The 25820-nt window shown below is 42.5% G+C and overlaps 1 protein-coding gene across 1 annotated transcript in view; it reads right to left on the minus strand.

The window, feature by feature from the left end:
* LOC149450196 (uncharacterized) overlaps positions 1-7585 on the minus strand; it is a 108254-nt gene extending 100669 nt beyond the window's left edge. Inside the window, exon 1 of the mRNA XM_089692226.1 lies at positions 7409-7585. Coding sequence (XP_089548352.1) covers positions 7409-7585 — 177 coding nt within the window. The remainder of the gene's footprint in view (positions 1-7408) is intronic.
* Positions 7586-25820: the final 18235 nt, after the last annotated feature.

The raw sequence follows: 25820 nt of genomic DNA on the forward strand, positions 1-25820 counted from the left end.
AAGTATGTTTACACAGTCTGCCCAGTTCTGAGACAATGGTCCCATAAGGCATTCAAACCCCACAGGTCATTAAATCAAGCAATGCTCATCCTATAACCAGCTTGTAAAACAGATATTTGATGAAAGAAAATGGTTAGGAGAAAAGCAGCACTGAGTTCATTTTAATAGTAGAAAAGGTAGGGTGGCCTCTAAAAACAAAGCCAATAGTAAATACAACAGCTCTTCCTGTTGAATACCCATCATCCAACTATAACTTTACCATGGTCCATAAGCAAAAGTGAAGCTCCTGCAGTCCCCAGATATGGCAACTTGTTATAGTTAATATTTTGTAATTATAATTTAAACCACTAAAACCTGCAATTTTATTTGCTGCTAAATTGCTAACCTTTATTGCTCCTTACTCCTAATTCTTCTTGATTCTTATTTAGTAAAACACAATTCTGTATTTCATTTTACTGGAACAGTTCATTATATGATAGTCAACTTTTGAAGATAAAGTACAACTTTACATTGTTGAACAATCGTATTTAGAGCAAGTTACAGGCCTGTTGTGGAAACAATAGTTTTAAACTGTTATGGTTATTAATCAAATGTGAATTATATATGTACAGAGCATCATTTCTGCCTCATCACTCCTGTGTCATTAAATTGACTTATGTATTATAAAGAACAGCATACGTGCAGCTTCAAGATAACCAACTAATTAGCAGTCACCAGAGCTGCGACCTGAATAAATCATCTGTCCTGAGTCATTATTTTCTAGGTCTATAGAACTAGTGTCTCTCCAGGCAAAATTAAAAAGTTATAGGCAAGGTTTCTATCATCTCTTCACTTTGTTAGTATTCAAACTTCTATCAGTATTAGGTAATGTAAATAAATAATCTCCAGATCTTGCCTTCTTTATTATATCCTGATTTCTTGTTCCAGGTGGACAAAGCTACTCAGTTTCTATTCAAATGCCTGGTCCCTGAAGTGTTGTCACCAACAAAGTATCAGCAATTCATAATTTAGTCAAAAACTCTGTGCCCCTTTTTGTCTATTGTATATGCATTGGTATTCTAAGCTCCAATGGTGCTCCACATGCACTGATGTTCATTCAGAGAGAAAACCAGGAGAAAGGAAATCAGCCCAAAGAGAAAGCCCTGCCCACTGCTTACTCTGCAAAGGACTGATACAGAGTTTAGTGGTTACATGACTGTGTGTTAACAAAAGAAAAGATATTACAAATGTGATTTTTTTTAATGACTAATGTAAAAGTGGTAAAGCTAGAGGGACCAGATGGTGTTTAACATTTGCTTTAAAGTACATATTACTGTATGAAAAAAAGATAAATGGAGTTGACTTTAAAATAGGGTTGTGAATATTACTTAATGGAAAAATAAAGTTTCAGTTGTTTTAGATTTTACTTGTCAGATATGTAAAGTTTACCAACTGTTGCATAGTATGGCAGTTTACATAACTGTAAAGAATATTATGTAGCACTACCCCCTTAGGAGTCACTGAGTCTTGGGTCCCCCTAAGCTATGCATGGCCAAGCAACACATATTTTCTACACGTTGTATACTGGAGTCAAAGAAAAGTCCCTGAGCTTGGCTTTGGGATTTTATTAAGGGGTTAAGAACTTGGATGGGGTCTAGGGGTATATGGGGTGCTTGAGGTACTGCAGAACTTGAGAACAAACTCCTTAGCAACTATGTAAAAACTGTGGATAGCGGCAGTATCTTTTCTTGAAGAGTTCCAAAGACTCTTCCTAGTATAACTCCTCTGGCCCCTATTGATATTCCTCTTCACCCAGCTGCGCTGAGGGTTTTCCCTGGGCAAGGGGACTCAAGAAGCTGCCAATTTACCACAAGCAGTCCCGAATGAGAAGCTAGTTGGTTCTAGCACCTGAATGCCCTCTCCCCTTTCTGGCCCAGGGTGTGTAAGAGTACTCACACTATTCTTTCCTGTCAACTTAGGGAGTTGGTGCAGTAGAAAAATATAAAATATGTATGTGTGACAATATGACATATTTACAGCCTAACTACAGCTCCCTGTAGCTAACAGTAGCCAAAAATTGAAACACCACATAATAACATGTACCAGTGCATTCTAAATAAAAATAAAGCAACTCCTCTTGGAAGGAAGCCCTCCATCAGCACCAGTAATTCTTCTTGTTCTTGAACAGGAGAAGACAGCCATCCCCGGATATCTGCAGAACAGTAGAAGAAAAAAGCACAATCCTATCTCTTTGCTAACTAACTTCAGTGTTCAAACTTTAAGACACTTCAGCAAAAGTCCTTTTAACCAGAAAAACTTAAGGAGGAATCTGTAGGGTGATGAGGCCAGTAGGTCTCACGGCAGCTTCCCCAAACCAGAACATCTGGGAAATGGAAGGACTGAAGTTCAGCCTAGTCCAGAAAAGTAAACAAAAAAGAGTATCAAGGGCATCAGCCATCCTCAAAAGTACTTCCAGGGGCTAGGCAGTCTTTTCATGGTGCTATCAGGCTTTTGGGAAGCCACAGAATAGCTACGATAGGGCTGTCCAGCCTTGATGACCACTACTAGGTCTTTATAGATGGCCTGGCCTCTGCTCCACTTCTGTTTGATTTCCTTAAAGCAATTCCAAACCTCTTCAATATGAGGCCCTCTTAAAGGCCTGGGGGCATGAATGTAGTCCTAGACCAGATCAAGTTCCCACTTTGATCTGGACTCCTCGATTATGTCCATGATATTTTGCGGGACATAAAGATAATACAGTCCCCACTCAAGAGCCACTCTCTTCTGTACTTCCCTCTGAAACCAGAAGAATCGGGAGAACAGCTTCTTGTCACCCAATCCCAGCTGCACACAAGAGTGTGGGGACTGAAAAATCCATCTCTTTAAATATGTGTTGTTGGCCCTCGTCCTAGGCCAAGGTGAGAAAGGCTTTGTCTGGGCCTGAAGGGGCATTTGTATGGGCTCAGTTCTCCTTGAATGTCCAGCTGATTCTGGGGTATGGGATCTCTCTGACAGCCCTGTCAGGGGTCTAGGTCATCTGTAGTCTCCCCCCAGTCCCATTCTTCCTCAGTGTCATCTGGGGATCTTCTGGGGATCTTCTTGCGCAACCTTTAAGGGCCCAAACTCAGACTAACAGTCTGGGTGACTCTCAATCTATCCCCCCACCAATGACACTCTCCACAGGGCTCAACTGAGGATTAGGTATCCTCGCAGATGGGCTCCCTCCTGACAGGGCTGTGAGGGTTGGTGGGCGAGGCCGGCTGGTCTGGGGCATCTCCGTCTGGATGATAGGTGATGGCAGGCAGCCATCGTCCTCTGCAAGGGTCTGCCATCAGGGCAGGGGAATCACGGTCCCGGGACTCAACCCCATTCTGCACTTCAAGCTCTGACCACCTTCTGCCTGTCAGGCTCCTGAGTACAAATGCCTGTCTGCAAGTCCACACTGTAGGTGTGAGGCACCAGGTCTCTGGGCTTTAGATTGTTGAGCAGCTCTCCACGGTGCCTGCACTTGATCCAAGCTCTAACCAAGGCGGTTGTCTTCCTACATCAAGGAAAAATCAGATACAACTTCTCTGTGCCCTCAATCTGCCCATGGGCAAAGCCTCCACAATGCTCAAGGTGAACTCCTGTATCCACTAAGCTAATCTCTAGCAGAAAAACTCTCGGGAACACTCACAAGACACCTTCCATCTTGCTTCGTTCTCTCCCTCTCAGCATTCTGGGTGTACTGGGTGGACTTAAGGGCATGGCCACACCCTCTCTCAGACATGTTGGCACAAGTGAGGTTGTTATGCAGGATTTTTCCCGTGCTTGTGTCAACCCCTGCTTTGCCAAGCATTGAAACATTGAATCCGGGCAGTAACACAAAAACAGTTCACTGACAGTAGCAGAACATTTGGCCCCAGTCATTGTTGGGTGACTGGGTGTTTGTAGTTGAAGTAGCAATGGCCCGTACTGGTTGTTTCAAGCAATAGCAATGAACATGACACACTTCCTGCTGCAAACTGTAAAGCACATTAGCACAGAGTCAATGATTCCAGCCACTGTGAGGCAGCTGGACATTTGTAATCCTCAGATCAGTGAGCCGCTTCAGTTCCTCCAGGCAAGGGCAACCAAGAACACGTGGCACATACTGACTTTTGCAGGCTACAGTAGAAGTAGAGCATAGGTCTCAGCTACTGTCGGGCAACAGAGTATTTGTAATCCACAAGGGCACCACAGCTTGCCATGGTTGCTATGGGTGATGGTGAGCATATTAGTGACATAGACTTTACTGTTATAAGCAGGCAAACAGCCTGTCTTTTGTATTAGCCACCTGTAGAGCAGCAGGAAGACTTCCACGGACTGATGGGCCACTCCAGTTTCTCCTAGCAATGGTAAGTAACAGCAGAAATTACACTGACATAAGCAGATGAGCAATGAGCATTGTCCTTTTTACCAGCCACCTGTAGAGCAGCAGGAAGACTTTCAGTCAGGCCCACTATGGTTGCCGGGGGCAACAGCATTAGCAATAGCACTTACAAAGACACAGCAGCAGTCACAGATCCAGCAGTACAGCACACTCCACTTAGAAAATCCAGGAATACGAGAACCCACATGTAGCACTACCCCTTTAGGAGTTGCTGAGTTTTGGCTCCCCCTAAGCTATGCACAGCCAGGCAACATGCATTTTCCACACTTTGCACACTAGAGTCAAAGAATAGTCCTTGAGCTTGGTTTTGGGATTTTATTAAGGGGTTAAGAACTTAGATTGGGTCCCTAAGCTATTAATCAGCCTCTGTCTGAAAAAAAAACCTAACTAATCTGAAGGGCATTACAATCTGATGGCCTGTGGTCAACATGAATTTGTATTAAGGCCAAATCGCCACAAATAAAATAAATCAACTTTGTGTGCAAAAAAATTGTTACAAAATAGTGCTGATAATATCATAGCTAATTAAAAAAACAGAACTCTTGGTGAAACACAGTAGATCCTCATACTTCAATCTGACTGTAATAACTACAGGGGGGCAAATATAAGTTCAGTCACAGGGGGGCTTATATAAGACCAGTCATGGGGTGAGGGTGGGGGCATATACAAGGTGGGGGCATATATATGACCAGTAAACGGGGTATGAGGGGGGTATATAACAGACCAGTTTTGGGGGGCATATACAAGACCCATCACGAGGGCTATACAAGACCAGTCACGGGGGGCAAATACAAGACCAGTCACAGGGTGGGCATATACAAGACCAGTCATTGGGTCATATACAAAACCAGTCACGGGGGTATATACAAAATCAGTCACAGTGGGGTATATACAGAAAGGATTAATGCACAGATTTATAAGACGTTCACAAAGGACACGAATATGCGAGCAACAATACATGTGCCTCTTTAGACAGCTTTGGTTATGCCCGGTTTTTGTCTGTAATATTTAAATAAGACATTTGATTGCATAAATTTCATCTAGTGTTCGTCAAAAAATGTATAAGGCTGCAGGATTCTTGAATATGTGTAAAATAGAAATGAACTTTGTTACACTAATTTAGTAAAGAAGTAATTTTACAATACTCTCAACCCGATTTTCTTCCATGTGATCATATCCTTTTTTCTTTTAAATTCTGCTTATGAATGGGTATTAAAAGCAAACACTGGTTTTCTGGACTTGAATAGTATATCTTCCCATGTGAATATTTTAATTAAAACCTTGTTTTGATTTAAATTATCTTCTCCATTTTTCAGAAACAAGCATGATACTGACACAATACGCTACCTTACCAATGTGCAGCTTGTAAAATGAGCTTATGCTTTCTTGTTCCTTTGGCAAATGCCAGGTGTGGAAATGACAAACGCAATCATTTGTGCTGGCCTTCTCCATCACCAGGAAAGGAGCCAGTGTTTAAATGGGCAAGGTAGAAAAATAATGACTTCATCTGCATATGCATTAATCACAATCACGGTCTTGGTTGCATTCATTAAGCCAGTGATATTAATAATCTAAAAACAGAAACGTGGGATCTGCTGAATATTACAAAGAACAGAAAATGCAGAGACTTGCTGCATTTGTGAAAAAATAGTTCAATGACTGATTGATGGATATTTTGTATATTTAAATACAGCTTCCACAATTACATATAAAGAGAACATGTTTATATACGTACAATAGTGTATTTGTACCATGATGCAACACTAAAGATTGTCTGTCTTAGACATTAAACAACACACATATTAACTATGTCTTTTTGCAGAACTTTTCTCTATCCCTCCCCAACGCCGTCTTTTGGGTGCCAGGAGTAAGTAGAGTCTGTGTAAGCTCTAACAAAGGGTGGATTTACTAAAACTGGAGAATTCAAAATCTGGTGCTGCTCTGCCTATAAACCAATCAGCGTCCAGTTTTTTTTTGTCACAGCTTAATTGAACAAGCTGAAGTTAGAAGCTGATTGGGTACCACGCACATCTGCACCGGATTCTGAGTGTTCTAGTTTTAGTAAATCTCCCCCAAAGCAACTTGAAGCTTACACAGAGCTGAGGAATATCTCCAGCTCACCATGTAACAATGCTGGGTGCTCAGAGCAGCCAATCACCAAGCTCCAGCACTTTTTTATTTTTCTTTGTTTCCAGAAGAAGCGCAAAATCCAGTGCAGCTGTCCATGATAGCAGATCAGCTTCTAACTTCAGCTTGTTCAATTAGGCTTTGACAAAAAAAAAAAAAAACAACTGCAAGTTGATTGATTTCTATGCAGAGCTGCACTAGATTTTGCACTCTCCAGTTTTTGTAAATCTTCATCTCATTACATGATTGGAGCAGCAGTGATCTACAAACATTTGCATCCGACATTATATTAGATTTTATTTTACTACTGTGTTTGGGTTTCCTCCATGTGCTCTGGTTTCAGCCCACAGACACCTTAAAAGCCTGGTAAGTTTATTGACTTCCACCATACTGACCCTAGTGTGTTTGTGTCTGTTTATCAAACTGTGAGCTTCTTCAATGATTGATGCTGTGCCTACCCTAAAAATCACTACAGAAGTAGTCAAGTCAAGTGTAAATAAAGTCATAGCTATTCAAAACAGTCATATTTGGTTGCTATCAACTATTTGTAGGTTGTTCATTGCTTTACTGAATAAATCAATAAGTGTATTCTTATTGTATCATGAGACACCATCATTAATAAGAAGGATGTTGGGTGGGGGGCGTGACCGGATGTGAAAGAGCTAGACGTGTGGCGGCTGAGCTCCATTCCTTACTCATCCTTTCACTGATCCTGTGACAGTGGTTTCCCTGTCTTCCACCTGCAGATATCCTCCTGACAGCGGTGAGTCGGGTGGGCATGCTGTTATTCCTCTATATGTTGCCTGGCAAGCACAAGTCAAGCTGGCCTTTGGTGGTTCCCTCCATCTCCTCTCCTCCTGCAGCCATCTTGGTCCCAAGGCTGGCTCTTACAGCAGTGTCGGTGGGCACGCAGACATCCCGGGAGACCATGGGGGATCCTGGTCCATCTTCAGCTGATCTCCTGGCAGCTATCACCTCCTGCAAAATAGACTCATTATCCATGGATATAGGCCATATCCGATATGATATGGAGAAATACTGCACCAGGTTGACTGAGGCGGAATCCATATCCCAGGTGGAGGACAAGGTCTAGACAGATTCTAGAGAACTCAGAGCTCTCCAGAGGCAGGTAAAAGCTCTCCAAGACAAATCTATTGACATGGAAAATAGGCTGCTCCGGAATTACTTGTGGATATTTGACCTTGCAGAGAAGGCAGAGGGCGCAAAACCCGTGGACTTTGCAAAGCAGTTTCTGCCTAAACTGTTTGGCCTCCAACATTTTTCCTCCACATTTTTGTCTGAGCAGGCCCATCGGGTCCCTCCTACTCCACCGCCACCTGGGGCAACCCCAAGGCCTTTTCTAGTCAAATTCCTAAACTACCGGGACCAGAAATGCTCTGCTGTTAACCGTGTGGAATTCTCATGAACTTCTATTTGAAAATGCCAAGATTTCTCTGTATCCTGATTACTCCTCTGAGGTGCAACAACTCTGTCGCTCATTCACGGAGATCCATAAACGTCTACGTGAACATGGCATGAAATACATCCTGTTATACCTGAGCAGACCCTGGATACTAGACGGAGGCACCACTCGATTTTTTGATACTCCTGCTGCAGTGGATACCTGTCTAGAGGCTTGTTAAGGCATAGAACTTCAAGTCCCCTGTAAGTACTCTGTTCACCTGCTACTGCCATTTGCTTGAAGCTGTCTCTGAACTCTTTTTCTGCCGCTTGAAAAGTCTACCTGCAAAGAGATTCCTGTCCTGGCCCTTCTGTCATCCTGTCAATCTGCTACGATGGTCTCGGAGTGGAAACCTCTTGCATGTCTACACACCATCAGCTTCTCCAGGACAGCCTGTCGGATGGACGTATGGACGCCGTCATTTGTTTTCCAGTTTTGGGTACAGGCCCTGCACCGGTTGTTTTTTTGTGTTTTTCCATCTTTATGGTGCACGGGCAGGGTTTTATTTTTGTTTTTTTGAGGCTAAGGGGGTTGTTTGTGTAATGGTTATACTGCAATGCATTTATATTCGCTTAGACATACATATCCAATAGCCTAGTCTGATTTTGCTCCTCATGGGAACCCTTTTGCTCTACCTCCTGGTTTTAGGGTGGCTATGGCCGCCGTTACTCTGACACCACGACATCTATACATAAAGATTGTTTTTCCATTCTCTCCTGGAATGTCAGGGGCCTAAATTCTAAGTATAAATGCTCACTCCCATTTCAATACCTTAAATTGCATAATCCGCTTGTAGTTCTACTGCAAGAGACTCATCTTCTGGGCAGCAAAGAGGCCATGGGTGCAGAGGGCGTTCCACGCCACCTACTCCACCTATTCTCGTGGGGTAACCATCTTGATAACCAAATCAGTCCCGTGTGTGGTTGAGGAGGTTGTTATTGACCCTAATGGATGGTATGTCATGCTGGTGGTGTCATTATGGAACCAGAAATATATTATTGTTAATACTTACTTGCTACCACCCAGCCATATGGCCCCTCTATATCTGTTGCTGGAGAAGCTGGCCCCGTATTGCCCTGTCAAAATTGTATTCATGGGAGGTTTTAATGCCACCCTCTCACAATCCTTGGATAGGCCTGTTCCCCCTAGCGTCCTTTAATTCAGATTTGGCTATCTAGGCACAGGCCACTAACCTATCTGAGCTGTGGCGCTGGCTTCATCCTTATGATAGGGTTTATTCTTGTTTTTTCTCATCTCACAAGACTGCCTCACATATTGATCTAGCGTTTGCTAACCCTATTTTTCTTGGTGATATACAGTACCTTCCAGCGGGTCTATCAGATCACAGTCCCTTTAGATTGCTAATTTGCGCTCAGCAGCTGTGTAATGGTTCTCTCTGGAGGCTTCATCCCAAGTGGATCCATCATGCCGTCTCTGAGGAATGTATCCCACCATGTCTGCGTCATTACTGAGAACATAATGCTGGGTCAGCTTCTCCTGTTATGGTTTGGGATGCCTTTAAGGCGCATAGTAAAGGGCTACATATTTCTGTCATCTCTGCTAGTCAAGTCAGAAAACTCTGCCCTCACGTCTCAGTTACACTCCAATGTGGCAGAGGCATCAGCCCAATATTTTTCTACTCCTACTTTAGGAGATTTGCATTTACATGTCAGAAATTACTAGGTTGGATGTACAGGCTCGCAGACATGAATTTTTTGAATTTGGAGACAATAATGGTAGGTTGCTGGCAATGATGTCTCAGCATGATAGGCCTCTCACTATTATCCTGGAAATCTGTGCTGCAGAAGGGGTATTGGTGTCTTCCCAACAGGGTATTTTGAATGAGTTTAAAAATTACTACACTTCCCTCTATTCCTCCTCTACTCCATCAAATCCTAACCCTTCAGGCTTGGCCACCATGCTGGACCCTTTGGCCCTTGGATGGCTTTCTGACTCTGAGCATACCCTATTGGTTTTGGATATTACCTCAGAGGAGGTCTCCGTGGCTGTGGGTTCCTTCCCTAATGGCAAAACCTCGGGGCCTAATGGCCTCCCGATGGATTTTTACAAAACCCATGTGGAGCTTTTAGCCCCTATACTGATATCCTTGTATAAGTACTGTCTACACACTGGCTCCTTACCTCCCTCTATGTCTGAGGCGCATATCACATTGCTTCATAAACTGGGCAAGAATCCCATACTTTTCGCTTCATATAGGCCTATAGCGCTTCTCAACAGTTACTTCAAAATCCTTACCAAACTTCTCTCATTAGGCTGAATAAGGTGCTGACATCAGTTATCGATTCGGATCAGACGGGTTTCATGCCAGGCAGATCTATGGTTATTAACATCTGCCGTTTGTTCTCTAATATACATACTACTCACCTGAATGGGGGCTCTTGGACTATAGCCACATTAGATATGGAGAAGGCCTTCGGTACAGTGGAATGGGCTTACCTATGGGAGGTGTTGGGTTGAATGGGTTCTCCCTTGCATTTTATAGATTGGTTACGGACCCTATACTCGAGCTCCCTGGCTAAGGTGGGTTGCCTTCTCTCGGCTGCCTTACATTTACAATGTGGCACCAGACAGGGATGCCCCCTCTCCTCGGCCCTCTTTGCTGTGGCGATGGAGCCTATAGCAGAGGCTCTTTGGGTCTCCCCAGATATTGTTGGCCTCTAGGTGTGATGGTTAAATGAGAGGGTGGCCTTATATGCAGATGATCTGTTATTGTTTCTTAATGATGCTAGGTCTTCCCTTCAGGGAGCTCTTTCTCTCATGAACTCATTCTCTAGATTCACAGGTCAGAAGGTTAACTGGCACAAGTCACTGTTATTCCCGGTAGATGCTGGAGCCTTGACTTCCTCTTTCCCTAATCTAATTCTCCCTTGCAGTGAGTGGATAAATTCACTTATTTGGGTATTGTGGTCTCTGGGACAGCCTCTGATTTTATGGAATTGTATCTCCACCCAATTCTGTCCGAGGTCAGGTCAAAACTGAAGGCATGGAGTAACTTGCCCCTTTCTCTGGCCGCATTAATCTGTTGAAGATGAAAATACTACCCAAATTTACGTATATCTTCTGAAACTCCCCTCTGTGGCTCCCCATGTCATTCTTTGTGAAGTTGAACCGATTGTTCCTTTCATTTCTTTGGGGAACAAAACCTCCCAGATATAAACTCACTACCCTCACCAGACCTATGGACAGAGGGGGTTTGACTATGCAGGACTGTTTTAAGTACTTCCTTGCTGCTCAACTTGTTACTGTGCACTGGTGCTTGCAGCCAGATCTCTCTAATACCTCTATTGTCCTGGAAGTGGCAATTTTTTCAGTCCTTAGAAGCCCTTCAATCTCTAGTGTTCAGGGGATCAAAATCACCCCATAGTCTCACACCATCTATGCGTACTATTCTTCGGGCCTGGGGGGCTTGGCTTAGACTGGAATCTCTTCCCTCTAGCACCTTGTCCCTGCATACTCCACTCTTTCCCATTTTGTTACAATCCCGGACCCCCAACTTTGGGGTAAATACAAAATAAAAACCTTGGAGCACATCACGGGTCGTGGAGAACTGTATCCCTTGGCAACTCTCCAAGTTAAATTCAATCTGCATTATTACTTCAGATACCTCCAGGTTTCCCAGTTCTCCGGTCAACTGATCTCTCTTTCCTGCTCTGAGCTGAAATCTATCCTTTGTTTATTGCACTTGAAAAAACCCATGTCAGAACTCTACAGATACCTTCTTGCGGCGGCCAGCCCCGAACTGGCTTCCTTATGTCTGAAATGAAGGATGAACATCCTTAGTCTGGATGATGATGACTGGTCCGAGATATGGGATTTTCCCTTCTCTCCCCTAGTTTCTGCCAGAGATAAATTGATCCAATTTAAAATTCTACACAGGGCTTACTTTACCCCACATTGGTTGCACAGAATTAATCCTTCCCTCTCTCCAGTATGTTGGTGATGTTCACACCATGATGGGGAGTTCTTTCATATCTTTTGGACTTGTCCTGCTATTGAGTCATTTTGGCAGGTAGTTTTACAAATAATTGGAGAAGTAGTACACATTACAGTTCCTCTTGACCCGAAGTATTGTTTGTTGGGGCTGGTGGAATCTCTGGCTCCCGCTGTGGCCAAGTGCATCCTATTAAATACTCTGTTATTTTATGCTTGCAAAACAATCACTTTATGCTAGAAACAACCATCTTCCCCTACCATAACCTACTGGAAGTGATTAGTAAACTATAATTTGACCCTTTATCAAACTACTTATGCTAATAGAGGATGCCCTCGCAAATTTTATAAAATTTGGTCTTGCTGGCTTGATGCTACCACCACCACTACTACGGTGGACGGTGAGGGGAATTTTATTATTTTCCTTACTTGAAATGGGTTCCCTCATTGTTTTCTATGGTCTTGTTATTCACTTGTATTTTGTTAGACCTTGCATGTCCTGTAATGTCCCCCCCCCTCCTCCGGGGTTGTTTTAGACTTTTAGTTAGTTATGTGTTAGACCTATTGGGCCTATGGCCCTGCCCCTGCGAGGGCAACCTTTGTTTATATTTCCTGTTTGTGTTTATTAACAAAATCAATAAAAAAGATTAAAAAAAAGAAGGATGTTGGGTGGGAAGGTGCTAGCTCTCGAGGTTAACATTATATTACAGTGGTTGAGGTCTCATAGACAGTGCGGGATGGTTACACTACTTGGCATTTGTCAAAAAAGCAATAAGCTGCACTACTACCTCCAAACCCCAATTAGAGGAATAAGAAACACCAGTGCTCTGGCTTAGAGCGTCTGCAGGCTAGCTATAGTCACAGTAGAAGAAAGAAGCCAGCAATATGGTAATGCCACTAACAAAATCATTTATTTTTAGGAGCTAAAAATCCAGCCTACACAGGTTACGCGTTTTAGCCTTAATCATAGTGGTTTTTGCCATTTGTATCCTATTTGTGAGATATTAGCAAAGTGTTGCATATCAAATGGATAGGTTCACCTGCTCATTGTACTTCCCATAGCTGCTGTCGGTTGTCTTGACACATAGGCAAGGAAGTACAAGCATTAAAAAGGACATGATATTGGAAGTTGGCACATTATCTGGTTTCCTAGATATGCAAATGCAAAAGAACAGGAATGAAGCAGCAAGTTCAGGTCATATTTGGAGATCATTTTCCAAAAAAGGCTACAATCTAAAAAGAATATTAGCTACTTGCAGTATGCTAATAAACATCTGCATTCTCTGGAGCATATAAAATCTGGCACAGCTCTACATAGAAACTAATAAGCTTCCAAGTTTTTTCCATCAAACCTTAATTGAACACGGTGTACTTAGAAGTTGATTGGCTACCATGCACAGGTGCACCAGATTTTACACTCTCCAGTTTTAGTAAATCAACCCCAGCATGTAAATGGAGAACTTGTGATGCATGGAGAACATGCATGGAGAACTTGCATGCTTGTCCCCAGTAAGTGAAAATATTAAACCATTTGATCACATTGGCAGCCAGACCTCCAACTGTATGGTTCAACACATAAATGGGTACTTGGCAGGCCACCTGAGCTCTGGTTCATGTTGATGTTGTTGTCACAGTTCAATAACCTCTCCAGGTATTGCATTAAATATGCCGATCAAAGTAGGTTGTAAATGTTTTCTTATGAATGATAGCCATAGCAGTCTGTGTGACTATGGTGCCTGGACGTGGGGGGAGACCATAGGAGGGAGGCTACTGAGGCAAATTACATATTATACATAGAAAATCAGTGTGCATATTAACATAACACAGGTCAAGCATTGTATCATAGAGTTTGGTGAGCTTGATGCTGACACTAAACCCCTGGAAAGTCTTCAGCCTAGAAGAGCTTTCATCAGATGCACAAGAGGAGTCTTCAGGTTTGTCGCTAGTCACAAATCTCCTTTTCTTTCTCCTTGCAGGAAAATGCATTTGTTTAGCTACCAGTGTACATGTATGGCCATCAGAACTTCTGACGCAGCCTAGTCAACAGCTCTGTAAATTATCATTTATGGTTGTCACAGTGGGATTGATTTACTAAAATTGGAAATTGGAGAGTGCAAAATCTGGTGCAGCGGTGGATGGTAGCCAATCAGCTTCTAACTTCAGCTTGTTCAATTAACCACTTGACCTCCAGAGGATTTACCCCCCTTAATGAACAGGCCTCTTTTTGCTACTCAGCGCTGCACTACTTCAACTGATAATTGCACGGTCATGCAATGCTGCACCCAAACGAAATTTACGTCCTTTTTTTCACACAAATAGAGCTTTCTTTCGGTGGTGTTTGATCACCTGTGTGCTTTTTATTTTTCACACTATAGAAAAAAAAAGGCCAAAAATTTTGAAGAAAAACGATATTTTTTACTTTCAGCTATAAAAAATATAAAGTAAACTCAAAGTTAGTTATAAATTTAGGCCAATATTCTGCTACATGATTTTGGTAAAAAAAATCCCAATAAGTGTATATTGATTGCTTTGTGTGAAAGTTATAGCGTCTACAAACTATGGTATGAATACTGCAATTTACGCCATGTTTTTGCTATACAGCGCTGCACTAGTTTAACGGACAATTGCGCGGCATGTGGTTAAAGGATAAGTACACTATTGGGAATGTGTTACATGTGCCACCAAGTTTTAGGGTGGAACATGTAACATGTTCCGAATGCTGCAGCCACTGCCCGCTGCCCCCTATCTCTATGACAGAAGTATGGGGATAAGTTCCCCGTACTAGCTGTCACTTTTAAAAACAGCATAGCCGTGCGAGGCTCTGCCCACACGGCCTCGTCATTCATTGAATGAATGAACTACAAGTCCTGACAGCCTTAGTGGCTGCCATCTTGTAGCTCTCAATGACCTACCAAGGCGCTGTGGAGTGCCATGGTAGTTCATTGAATCTTCCAGTCTGTATATCTGCTTGCCTCAGATATACTGACAGATCTGCAGGAGACCTGCATGGCACAAGTAATCGCTGGTGCAATGCTTTACAGGCTCCTGCAACCAAAAATAATAAATGCACATTTTTTTTACCTGCAACTTATCCTTTAAGCTTTGACAATAAAACTTGGAGGCTGATTGGTTTCTAGGCAGAGATGTACCAGATTTTGCACTCTCCAAGTTTAATAAATCAATCCTGATTGTTTCTTTTGCCTCAAAAGATACCAGAGTGTCCTGTCAGCTAAAAATGAAAAAAATAAGTTTGTTTTAGGATATAAGTATATCCTATAAGTAATATCTAAGTAATTCTGTTCAACACTGGCAATAATGTAAGTATACAAAATATCATGATGGTTATTACTATTGCTACTACAACTACTAGACTCTTTCAGCACTAGCTTGCTGTAATGGCAAAAGGGGCTAGGGTGGAGTTTAGAATTAACACTACGGTCGTGAGGTCAATTTTATGGTAACATCAATTACAGATACTGGCAGGTATTACAGAGGTCACCAGAGGGTCTTAAAAAAATTCATATGAGGCCCTATGATCTGTAGTCATGGTAAAGTACCTCTGCAGCAATATACGTTCATTGACAATATAATTTTGTACCATTTGTGTCTGTTCCTGGATTAGCCTTTACATTAGAACACATAAAAAAAATTATTTCTATATGAATTGTGCATGGATTATGTTCTATGTTCTGGTCTAACCTGATTCAGCATATGGTAGATCCCCATGTTGAAGACTCGAAATGACTTAGAAATCACTACAATCAGTACCTTATAATTTGAAGTGCCACTGGGAAATAATTTTTTTTTTGGATTAAAAAAATGGCAAGTACTTCTGTAATTAGATAGATAACCTTGACATGTAATCACCAGTGGGCATGGTACATATTTTAAATCAGTTTCTTAAAATTTAAGAAAATGTATTCCAGAAATAAAGTTTTACTTACTTGTACATTTATTAGTCTTGGTTTTGGCAGATTTCTTAAAGGACAATTCCAGCCCACACAACACAGATGTTCTAAAAATATATAAAGTATGTACAGTAAGCCTTACATGCTGCTCATTCCCTCTGTCCATACACCCCCCCCCCCCCGCACAAATCTCTTTGAGCTTTTAGTAAATGAAAGAAACCCCCATAAGCTGTGATGCTTTGGTGCCTGTACCTACCTCTTAAAGCCAAACTCTGGGATAAATGAATATTGTCTAAATGCAAGAAGAATGCGTTTTCTTACTTGATTCTAAGTATGATTTCTACATTTGTTCCACATCTGTCCAGTAAATGTATGAATTCATTTATGAAGCCCAATCACTGCTGTTCTGTGCAGGGTTACTGGTCTTGTAGCCGACCCTCTTCACTGTACTTTTTGGCAAAAGGCAGCCTCTAGTGGGAGGACCTGTTGGGTCCCTCCTACAACTCTGCTCTTGGCACAGTTTATGTGAACTACAGTGTTAATGTTACCGTTATTTTTACAAGGTAATAACTAGGTCTGCAAAGGCATTTGGCGCATACAAAACTGATTTATATATTTTCGGATATTGAGAAATATATTTAAATGAAAGCTTTTGTGCCTCAAGTTCAACTTTATTGTCTTTGGCAGCTTCCTGGAGCCCCCGCAACCAGGAGTGTTTTGATATGCAAATACAGACTTGGTAATTTGGTGGCAGTCCTGCCCCCACTGCATAACTATTGATTATATTGTGGGAAAAATGGGCCAGCCAGTATATGTATTGTCAAAGTAATATACTCTACAGTGATATAGAAAAGCTTGCTTTACTTGGGTTAAAGGGGAGGGAAAAATCATATATATATTTCTAAGCTGTTTCAAGGGTTATAGTACTTGTTACTTTATAATGGATGTATCTGAATGTATGTGCTGATTTTATAGCATATTTATCTGTAAGTGGCTCTGCAGGTGAAATCGTTATCATGAATCTAAGTTCTTAGAAAACTAGAGTGCTCTATAAAGGGAGCCTTCATTGTTATTATTACATAGTATAAACCTACAGCTGTCAGAAGAAAATTGTAGCCCCAAACTGTAAGATAACCGAGGCAGTCCTCAAAGAAAAGGATGTGTTAGCAATACTCAAAAAATCAATTCAAGTAAATTCAATAAGTCAACCCAGGAAGAAGCTTCAAGCGATGGAAGATCTTCATCAAGATCCCAGGTATGGAAAGTTATCCTTACCTGACGTAATAGGGTCATATACAGTGAACTTGTCAGGTCCACTAAAGTGTATAAGCTAACATAGCTAGTAAAGTGCATGTACCTTGTGGTTGGCCCTGTGTACCTTTGTCTTCATATTTGAGGTGATTGTGCAGTAGCTGTATTAGTATACTTGCAAGAAAAATAATATTGAGTATGATCCGTGATACTTTTTTATTTGCATTAACAATATTATTTTCAGGAAAAGCTTGTTTCTGAGTGTACCCCCCTCTTCTAAGGCCCGAGTAGTACTGATAAACAACACTTTAGCAAAATGTTAAGAAGGACAACATCTAATGATGAATTTTAGGCAACCACCCAACCTCAGACAAAAGAGATAGTAAAAAAAACAAAAAACAAAAAGGGCTCCTGTAGGATAATGTCACAGTGTGCTAGAATGCATTGCATACTAGCACATTATGACAGACTTACCCTAAAAGAGAAGCATTTTTTTTTTTGTTTAATCATACTTACCTAGGTAGATGCAGCATCAATCAAATGCTGCATCTGTCCCGTCAGCTCTAAGGGTGAGAACTGAGAAATCAGACACCACTGATTGCTCAGTTCTCCTCGCTGCTCTGAGCAGAGAGCTGTAACTGTCAGTGACCACTGCCTGCTCTGCTGCACTCAGCGCTCATTGGAGTGCTGGGCTGTGGAGGGGTTGGACTCAGGCTCTCAGTGGTTTGCTGTTGGCTGAAATAGGTGCAGGTCCACTCTCCTGGGTGGATCCCAACCATGCGATCTTTCCCAAGCCTGGACCAGCTCTGTGACATCAGCTAACATCTGGCTTTAGCCCGCTGTGGGCTGAAATCGGGTCACAGGAATGCAGAATGAACTGATGTACTTCTGCTTTCAAATAAAGCACTCCAACAGTGCACTGTCACAGTTGACAGGGCAGTCATCATCACCAGGTCATCCTTCCTGGTTCAGTACATGTGCACGGGAGTCACGGCTGCTGCACAGCGCTGTGAATGGATGGCACCATCCACACAGAGTGCAGTGCAAATACGGTGCTGCGAATACGTCACCAGCTGCTACTAACGTAAACATCTCCTATGAGATGTGAGGGAAGGACTAGGTACTTACCTCTGTGGGAGAGGGGGTGGTTAGCCGAGTTACAGAAACTGTTGGGTTTTGAAGAATGGTATGCCAACGGCATTCTTTTTCTCCATCAGTTATACATAAATAATCAATTAAAATCTTTCCAAGATGTACAGAAGGAATTTGGTCTTCCTCCCCAGAGGTTTTTTCAGTATCTCCAGCTTAGGCATGCCCTGACTGTACACACTAGAGGGACTAACCTAAATCATGTGTCTGGTCCACTCATAGATCAATTAGCTTCTTCCAACAACAAGAGAGGACTTATCTCATCTCTATATAAATCACTTTTGCTCAATTCCCTCAGTACTATTCCACTGCCTGGTAGGTCAGGGTGGGCTAAGGATATACATTTTCTGGATGGGGAGATTTGACAGGCTATTCTGGAAAAGGTTTCAGTGGTGTCCAATTCACCCTCACAAAGGTTGTCCCAGCTTTTTATTATACACAGAGTGTACAGAACACTATAAAAACTATACTAATGGCATCGTAGGGAGACTCTGGAATGTCTAGATGTGGAGGCTCCACTGTGGACCTCCTCCATATGCTCTGGAAATGCCAGAAACTAGTTAGATATTGGTGTGATATAATCAATATCGTTAATTAAGCATTTCAAACACAACTACATAATGATCCACTAACTTGCATACTTGGATTCCTAGATGAGGAGCTTTTTACCCCTCATTCCCAAACTTCTATCTCCATACTATTTTTTATAGCCCGCAAATTTTGTATGTTGTTATAATGGATCCCCCCTTCTCCTCCAACTTTTGAGTACTGGAGAGCACAGGTTAATATTACTCTGCTCAAAAAGTGGCAAATCTGGTAGCAGCGAGGTACTCCTTGCAAATTTAATAAGCTTTGGGACCCATGGCTGCAAGCACCAGGGTTAGCCCCTCTGTCCTTATTGTCATTACAAATTTTCCAATGTTAAGATTGATAAGAGGAGTCAGGAATGCAGGGCAGGATGGGAATGGTGTTTGGAAGTGGGTAATATATAGCATTAGAAATAACAAGGTCTGTTTGTTGACTTATTTCTTGCGATGGCGCTGGAGGCAATAAATGATTTCTTTATAAGCGATCACAGGTTCTATTTGTATTCTTAGATGTTTTGTATGTTTAAAGGATGTGGTGATGATCTCCCAATGTTTTTTATGTTTTGTTTTTACTGGTTTACAATAATACTGGTCTTAACCCTATTTTCACATGACAAGTTGGTACTGTGAATTTGAATGTTTACTACTGTATGCCATGCTCTGCTTGGTGTTTTCTACCATATTCTTTTTCTTTTTGGAGTTTTGTAAACTTGAAAACATTTGAATACAAATTATTTGGAAAAAAAGTAAACATCTCCTTAACAGTGCATGTTTAAAAGGTATTTACTATAACTACAAGGTAAGCTTTATTATAGGCTTACCTGTAGGTATATATAAAAAAGAGACTTTACTACCACTTTAATCAGTAGGAAACGTCATTCTAATCACAGAGACTCAAATAGAGGAACCAAGCCTTTCAACAACAAATGCTGCAAATTGTGCAGCCAAATCAGTCCATTAAAAAATGTCTTACATACAAAAGGATGTCAATGTCAGGATCATACAGCTGTACCTTTTGTAATGCGGTGTACATCATTTAATGCACAAAAAATGCAACCGAGGATCTTATATTGTGAAACAGAATGTAAATGTATTTACACAGATAGACCATAAAAACATCACGTTTTGCAGTTAGATCACTGTATGGAAGATATGAATTTGTTTTTTCTTAAAGGGAAATTGAAAAATACTCAGGATAGGAAACAAGTTTAAACTAAGTATGATAATTGTATTTGACACAAAGGATAATAGACTAAGGCCCCTTTCCCATGGACGGGTTGTTGCGGCCTCCAGATTCCTGTGACAAGAATCTGTGGAGTCAACTGGATACCTGACTACCTGATACCAGGCTTGGATACCTATCCCGGGACCGCAGCTAATTGCTCTGTGTGCTGCTACATGCAATCAGCGGTGGCCACTTTCAGCCCACCATTACTTTAAATGGCTGAGTGGCCAATGCTCATTGCATAACCTGGTCATTCCTGCAGCAAGAATCTGCAGATTCTTGCCACAGGAATCTGGAAGCTACAACAAACTAGTCATGTGAAACGGACATAAGTGTGCACCTCAGTTTTCAAAGTCACTATCCAACAGTTGTATGACCATTATCACCTCTATGACACCCCCCCCCCTTCCTAGTCCATAGCCCTCTCTTTTGATTATCACACCAACTATCCCAGATCAATCCACTTTGAATCAGCTTTGGTGTGTACCTCCAAGTTAAGCTAGTCTGATGTTCTGTGCACTCACTAGAATCCACTGAAAATGAAACGTACAAGTCAAAATTGTACTAACGGTATGGCTGTCTATTTGGGTGGGAGCTGCATGTTTTCAGAGAGCGAGAGACACTGGGTTAGATATACTAAAACTGGAGCACTCAGAATCTGGTGCAGCTGTGCATGGGTAGCCAATCAGCTTCTAACCTCCACTTGTTCAATTAAGCTTTGGCAATAAAACCTGGAAGCTGATTGGTTTCTAAGCAGATGTGAGCCTTATTTTGCACTCTCCAGCTTTAGTAAATAAACCCCAGTGTGTCATAGCAGTATTGTAAGGGTAGCAGCAGCCAGGCACACAGCAGACTGTCCCTGTATGCCTGGCTGCCACTGCACTAGCTTGAGAAAAGAACCTGGGGCAATTCAGCAGGCCCTTTTCAGGGGTGAGACTCTTTCTGGCTCAATGAACAAGGGATAGGGGTTTGTCTTTTTGAGATTTATTGTCTTTTTGAGATTTATTGCTAAATGACCATGGATGGGGTGCAGGAAGCTCTGCACTTGGTCAAAGCTTCTTAGTGCAGTCCCTCCAAGAACCACTAAGGGAATAAGCTCTTTAGACACTATAAGAACTGTCCCAATTTGAGCAAGCTCGGGCACTGAGGCACAAGGGATAGTAGCAGCACACAGTCACTAGGATCCTACACTCAGGTCTGTACTCAAACATGTCCCTAGATATTTGGATGTCTCCTTTCCAGAGGCGGACTGACCATTCGGGCATTTGGGATTTGCCTGAGGGCCCGGGGTCAGTAGGGGGCACAGTGAGAGGCTGGGCACAATTAGGATACCGTATAGCACTTTAAAAAAAAAAAGTTTGAATGCACAAAAAACGCTACTAAAATACTGCATGAGTTATTTTATCAAGTTATGCTGTGTTTTAAGTAGTGAAAAGCATGTGTTAATGTATCAGCTGTCAGCGGGGTTCCCCACTGACAGCTGAATGAAAAATAAATAATTGCCGGCAATTAAAAAAAGAATTAAAAAACAGCGTGGGGTCCCCCCTCCATCCATACCAAGCCCTTCGGATCTGGTATGGATACTGAGGGGAACCCCCATGCCAACATTAAAAAAGATGGTGTGGGGGTCCCCCCCCTAAAATCCATACCAGACCCTTATCCGAGCACGCAGCCTGGCAGGTCAGCAAGGGGGGGACACGAGCGAGCGCCCCCCCCTCTTGTACCATACCAAGCCACATGCCCTAAACATGGGGGGGTGTTTTGGGGCTCCCCCCCAAAGTACCTTGTCCCCATCTTGATGGGGACAAGGGCCTCTTCCCCACAACCCTGGGCTGTGGTTTGGTGCCCAAAACTGAACTGCATATTCCAGATGAGGTATTACTAATGATTTGTATGGAGGTAATATGATATCTCTCTCTCTGGAGTCTATACCTCTTTTAATACAAGAGAGTATTTTGCTCGCTTTAGAAACTGCAGCTTCGCATTGCATGCCATTATTAAGCTTGTGATCTACCAGAACTCCCAGATCCTTCTCCACCATTGATTCCCCCAGTTGTACCTACCCTAGTATGTATGATGCATGCATATGTCCAGGGTTGTGGGAAAGAGGCCCTTGTCCCAATCAACATGGGGACAAGGTGCTTTGGGGGGCACCACCCAAAGCACCCCCCCATGTTGAGGGCATGTGGCCTCGTATGGTTCAGGAGGGAGAGGGCGCTTGCTCGTCCCCCCCTTTCCTGACCTACTGGGCTGCATGCTCAGATAAGGGTCTGGTATGAATCTTGGGGGGGACCCCACGCCATTTTGTTTTCCCTCAAAACCCATACCAGACCTGAAGGGCTTGGTATGAATGGAGGGGGGATCCCATGACATTGTTTTACTATTTTTAAAATTATTTTTAAAGCCCTTTCTATGCAGCTGAACTGCAATATGTAGGCGGGGTGTTGTGTGGGTGTGGCTTTGGCTTGAGTGTAGGTGGAGACACAGGGGGCCCCATTATCTCTTATTGCCCGGGGACCCCATGAGTTGTCAGTCTGTCCCTGCTCCTTTCCAATATCAGCCAGACATTTCTCCTGTGAACTCTCCAGGTCAGATCCTCAGTAAAATCCCTTAGTCGGTTCTAGCAAGTTTCAACAAACAAGCCCCCCAGCTCTAGCATAGTTGGGACCTCAGTGAGCTCCTGTAAGAACTTCAGCTGAATTGCTCAGAGGGGGAGCAGCCCTTCAGGCTGGGAACTTCTCTTCCTGGACAAGAACAGGTCCCAGACTATTGAGGCACTCCTTAGCCATTTACTGGGCATGCTTCCCTAGGGATTAGCTGAGATCACATAAATATTCAGACTATGGGTTTGCCTCTTCCAGGCCACTACATTCTAGAATCCTGCAGTAGGCAGGTGGAAGCAGTAGAACCTGAAGCCAGTGAAGTCCAGAATAGCCCAAAGCAATAGACGTGCAAAATGAAAAAATAGTTTTGATTTGTTTCAATTCGTTATTTGACAAATTTTGTTTCGTTCGATTAGTTACAATTGTTTAATTAGTTTTTCTGAATTTGTTTTGTTTATTCACACTCAACCGAATTCAAAATTTTGAACGGATTCCAAAACAATTCTAAAGGATTGGAAAATAATTCTAACGGATTCAATAATAATTCTAATGTTACAATCCATAATCCACAATCCATATGTATTTTTTGGTACCGTATTTCCCCGAAAATAAGACCTACCCCGAAAGTAAGCCCTAGCGGTTCTTTTTGATGTACTGCTAATATAAGCCCTCCCCCAAAAATAAGACCTACCTCCACCAGGGGAGAACTGACCATTCGGGCACTGCCCGAGGACCCAGGGTCACTGCAGGGCCCCATGAGAGGCTCAGTCCGTCCTTGTATGTGCCGCTTCTGAAATAAGCAGACATTGAGGGGATGGACAGTGAGGCAGGCAATGCAGACACCTCTCCTCCTAGGAGTTTCAGTAGAGGGGCGGGTCCACATCCCTGACATGGTGCTGAAGACAGAGTGCTGGAGGGGCTGGCAGAGTATGCAGCAGTTCAGTGTAATGCCCCCACCCTGGTGACAGTACAACAGCTTCATGTAGGAGGAGGGGGGAGAGATAAGAGAGAGAAGGGAGAGAGAGAGAAAGAGAGAGAGAGGAGAGAGAGGGGGGGAGAGAGAGAAGGAGGGGGAGAGAGAAGGAGAGAGAGATAGAGAGAGAGGCGAGAGAAAGAGAGAGAGAGAGAGAGAGAGAGAGAGAGAGAGAGAGAGTGAGAAGGAGGGGATAGAGAGAATGAGAGAAAGTGAGAGAGGGGGGAGAGAGAAGGAGGGGAGAGAGAAGGAGAGAGGGAGAGAGAGAGAGAGAGAGAGAGAGAGAAGGAGGGGGGGAGGAAAGAGAGAAGAGAGGGGGAAGGCAGAGGGGGGGGGGGGGGGGGGCTTGCTTTAAAATGTACCTTTTTGTGGAGCTGGTGGAGAGATCAGGAGAGTTAGGTTGCAAGCCGATGATCCCCGCAGGAATAATCGGATCTGCGGTTTGGGAAAGATAATGGATCGTACTCCGATCCATTATGCTCAATGCTGTTGATCACTGGGTCCCGGCTGTTGATTCCTCACTGGCACTCAGCGATCGCTGTGTATCTCCGACGGGGACCCTGTCAGCTCCTGCACACTGATTTATGCACAGCCATGTAAAGTGTGCTTGCAGTGAAGCACAAACACAGCCACACAGTGTAAAACAGCACACAGTTAACCCTTTGATCGCCCCAGATGTTAACCCTTTCCTGCCCAGTGTCATTAGTACAGTGTTAGTGCTTTTTATTAGCACTGATCACTGTTTTGGTGTCACTGGGGAGGTCAGTGACAGTCAGTTCCTCCCAGTGTCAGAATGCCACTCCAGTCCCACAGTACTGCTATAAGTTGCTGATTGCTACCATTACTAGTATTAAAGAAAAAAAAATTCCAGTATCTATATCGCCATTTGTAAATGCTATAACTTTCACGTAAACCAATTAATTTACATGTATTGTTTTTTTTTAGTAAAGACATGTAGCAGAATACATTTTGGCCTAAATTTATGATAAAATTAGATTTTTATATTTTTTTACTGGACATGTTTAATAGCAAAAAGTATTGTTTTTTTCTCATAATTGTCTGTCTTTTTTTTATAGCGCAAAAAATAAAAACCGCACAGGCGATCAAATACCATTGAAAGAAAGCTCCATTTGTGGGAAAAAAAGGCCGTAAAATTAATTTGGGTGCAGTGTTGCATGACCGCGCAATTGTTAGTTAAAGTAACGCAGCGCCGTATCGCAAAAAATGGCCTGATCAGGAAAGGGGGTAAATCTTCAGGAGGGCAAGTGGTTAACTAACCTATCTAGCTTATCTAGGTGGGTACTACATCAGTATTACTGTTTTGGGGAATTGGACACAAGATGATGTGACTTGTATTGGCTGCTAAATCATTCTGTGCTATGTTAATTATACTCATTTATTAAAGGGGGAAATTGTGTATATGTATGTGTGGTTGGGGGGTGTTTTAGGAGGTTAGCAGAAAGCTAAATGAAAATGTTATGTTAATTAGAGAGCAGAATGCAGTTTTAAAAGTAGAGGCTAAAAGGTTACTATTTTTTGCTCAAGGATGCCATTACCTCACTCATGGAAAAAGTGCTAATTCTGCATGACAGCCTCTGTAGTAGCATCATCCATCCTGATATGTTTACTTAACAACTAGAAATATAAATCAAGTCAAACAATGATAAAATACAATTAGCATATTAGCACCATACTGTGATTTGCAAGAGCAGCTAGTATGCAAATTAACAGATCACCAACAAACACATTCACAAAGTATGCACTTCCACATGTTGCCACTAAGAATAGAACATACTGATCACAGATTGCTTCCATTGCTTCATGGGTGGTCAGTTTTATGTAGCAGCCACAAACTAGAGCTTGAATTAAAGCAGTACTAAACCCAACAGCAAACATTTGTTATATTGCAGCTTACCAATTCTTAGATATGATGGCTGTATTAGTTTTCTATTTTAGGCTTTCTTTCCTTTATTTTCACCTGGTGATTTGGCCAGTAACTCTGTTATTTTGCATCAGAACAGGATGCCATGAAAATGCAGCAGTTAGAGGGTTGAGACAAAGCATTTACAACTGACAGGTGTACTTAAAATGATCAGATTTTATTTATTGATGTAAAACCTTTGTCCCAAAAGTAACATAGCTGTTGCTGTAACTGCAGTGCGAGCTGGAGTTTGGCTTCAGTTTGTAAGTGTAT

Source organism: Staurois parvus, unplaced genomic scaffold, assembly GCF_062004578.1.
Source record: "Staurois parvus isolate SC_StPar_1 unplaced genomic scaffold, SC_StPar_1.0 ptg000580l, whole genome shotgun sequence".
NCBI lineage: Eukaryota > Metazoa > Chordata > Amphibia > Anura > Ranidae > Staurois > Staurois parvus.